The following is a 2,926-nucleotide window of genomic DNA, read 5'->3' on the forward strand; positions in this document are numbered from 1 at the left end:
AGGACCTCTCCAGGAACAAGGACGAAATGACCTTTATAAACTGACAGCATCGTCACACACTCAGTGCTTTATATTTATACCACTTCTCTAGTGATGGCTTTGATCCTTAATTCCACCCTCTATTCTTTATCATTAACAGCTCGCTTGAAGATATTTAATGCTTTCTGGAAGGAACACTGAAAAACATTTTGTGCTGTGTGTTCATTCCCAGGCATTCAGACGAATTCGAGTAAGTTTCCGACTTGTCAAGTACGTTTTACTGGCTGGGAGGATGGAATTCAGTCCGATAACTTTCACGTAAAATTAGGGAGGATGTGGAAACAAAATTCTCCAAAGTTGTTAATCTAGTCATGGTCCCTTATCCATTATTCGCAACTGAGTAGACAATTTCAGAAACTGGACAATTGCTCGAATGTGATGAGCTACAGTACACGTGTGGAGTCAACTGTTGGCAGTTGGGAAGACCAGACCACAGACCATAATGGGATTAATGACAAAAAAAAAACAATTCACAAGGCACGGTTATCTTTTACAAAGGACAATTGTTTAAATGCATAAATAAGTTAAAATACATGACATTTGGGGTCCAACGCAGAGAAGAGAATGAAAGTGAAGTCTAGAATGCCAGGATCAGATCTTAGTTTATTTAGTGTATTATGGAAATAAAACATTCTACATGATTGCAACTAATGTAAGTGATGAGTTGACATAATTGACTCTCTGGAGATGTGATGCATGTATAAATACAGATTACATCTGCCTAATGTTGGTCATACTGCAGCCATAGAACTTCTATTCCGACAGAAGTCATTCATTTTCAGAAATGGAGAAACCACCGATTTTATTATTGAAGGAGATTTATTATCCACTTCTTGCAGCTGTTTGTCTTCCAGGTAAGACATTGAACTTGTTTCTTTCGAGTTGATTTTAATTTATCCGTGTTAATGTTGCATATCATACATTTCCCATTGTCAGTGTTCACATATCATTGTCAAAAACAGTGTTTGAACACCTCTACTTTTTCCCTTTATCTGGAAGCATAGCTGATGTAATAACAACCCTCACAAAAGTGTCGCCTGCAAAGGCTTTTGTTGATCTTTCGACAGTCTGACAATACCATACAGATAGATGGGACCACATTAAATATGGGTACATTTCCTGTTTTGTAGATCACTCAGAAAGTATTCACATCCTCTTAAAAAGTATCTTCTCCTCTATTTCAAACATGCATTGCAATATGACCGAAATGCTCTGTCTCTTTTTCAGCGAACACGATGACTGTTATAATTATCGTACGAGGAAACTGTGGTCTTTCTAAATGCATTTCTGCTTATCTGGTAGCCATGGCAACATCGGATCTCTTGGTCATTATCTATGATGTTATCGCATATCGCATTTTGCATTATCATTTTCCTTTTTCCTTCTTCTCCTATACACCTGTTTGCAAGTTCATTATATACATAGGTGCCACCAGTCTCGATTTAACTGTTTGGTTCACCGTTTCCTTCACATTTGACAGATTTGTGGTGATCTGCTGCCAGAAGTTTAAAACACTATATTGTACAGAAAGAACCGCAACGGCGGTATTAATAACCATTTCGGTCCTGACCTTGTTAAAAAATATTCCACTTTTGTTTGCATATGTGTCAGAGCAAATCCTTAATAAAATCCAATGGGGCTGCCAGTCAAGCGTAACTTTCTTTGCTTCATCTCCAGGGATAGTTTTTGTCTGGGTTTACAGCACCTGGGTTGCTTGGCTTCCATTTGTCTTAATTGTCTCATTTAATTGTTTAACCATCCGCCGTATTGTAATGGCGAACAGAACTCGGATTAAACTCCATGGACACAGAAAGGAGAATCAAAGCAATACAGAGATGGAGAACCGGAGGAAGTCGATCGTTTTATTGTTCTCAGTATCTGTCAGTTTCATATTGCTTTGGTTGACACGTTCCGCTACTTTGGTCATTACCAGGCTGTCAAACCCGAATTATTACCGAGGTGAATTTAACGACCCTAAATATATCGCAACTGAAACGGGAAATAGTCTCAAGTTGTTGAGCTGTTTCCTGAACCCATGTATTTATGCAGCAACCCAGAACAAATTCAGAGAGGAGCTGAAGAATGTGGTGAAATCGCTATTGAGACAAACTTTCAAATATATTTTTAAAACTGTGGACAAGGGAAATGTATTTTAGGGGAATCTTTTTGTAGCTGAGACTTAATTTCATCTTGTTTCCCAAAATGGAGTTCTCTTCATCCCTCGGTAGTTAAAAAACAAAATGATTCACGCAGTTATTTCATGGATTATCGAACCCCTAAATTCGACATGTGCAATCATTTCTGTTTAGTACGATGTTTGGTTGAATTGTACAAATTGCATGTCCTTTCAAGGATGATATCTTCAAACTCAGGTATCAATGTTTAACAAAATAGACTTGAGCTGTGATATTTTACACAAATATATGAATCTATTACTGATACCGGGATCAGATACTGAAAAATATGTTGCTGGAAAAGCGCAACAGGTCAGGCAGCATTCAAGGATCAGGAGAATCGACATTTCGGGCATCAGCCTTTCTTCAGGATTCCTGCAACACATTTTTCAGCATCTGATCTCCAGCATCTGCAGTCCTCACTTTCCACCGTGATCAGATGCGTCAGGTTGAAATTGTCTGGAAAAGGAAATCAAAGATATTTCCGCCTCAAAATGAGAGACTGGCGATTTTTATGCAAATTTTGCAAGAAAGACACTTGATTTTCCGACATGACTACACACTGAAACGCCACCCTCAGCAACTTTCAACAGGCACAAATCAAACAAAGGAACGTCCATTCTTGCCGTCCTGGTTATTGCATGATAAGAAAAAAATATTTTAACAGATGTAGCAAATAACCTCTGTCAATCAGCCCACAGTGTACACAGGTA

At 38.3% G+C, this 2,926-nt stretch overlaps 1 protein-coding gene across 1 annotated transcript; it reads left to right on the top strand.

Moving 5' to 3' along the window:
- The first annotated feature begins 823 nt into the window (after positions 1 to 823).
- Positions 824 to 2,195, top strand: LOC148136316 (putative G protein-coupled receptor 139). The gene is made up of 2 exons (XM_087983775.1): positions 824 to 893; positions 1,267 to 2,195. The coding sequence occupies exons 1-2, from the start codon at positions 824 to 826 to the stop codon at positions 2,193 to 2,195; spliced, it is 999 nt and encodes a 332-aa protein (XP_087839901.1).
- The last annotated feature ends 731 nt before the right edge of the window (positions 2,196 to 2,926 follow it).

This window comes from Chiloscyllium plagiosum, unplaced genomic scaffold (genome assembly GCF_037043375.1).
Source record: "Chiloscyllium plagiosum isolate Xiang-an unplaced genomic scaffold, Cpla_swu_hap1 HiC_scaffold_46, whole genome shotgun sequence".
NCBI lineage: Eukaryota > Metazoa > Chordata > Chondrichthyes > Orectolobiformes > Hemiscylliidae > Chiloscyllium > Chiloscyllium plagiosum.

What these genes read in the sequence shown, in the direction of transcription:
- LOC148136316 (XM_087983775.1), top strand. Translation starts at nt 824, where the DNA reads ATGGAGAAACCACCGATTTTATTATTGAAGGAGATTTATTATCCACTT. An exon ending in TGCAGCTGTTTGTCTTCCAG is followed by an intron (nt 894 to 1,266) that starts GTAAGACATTGA and finishes TCTCTTTTTCAG; the next exon opens with CGAACACGATGACTGTTATA.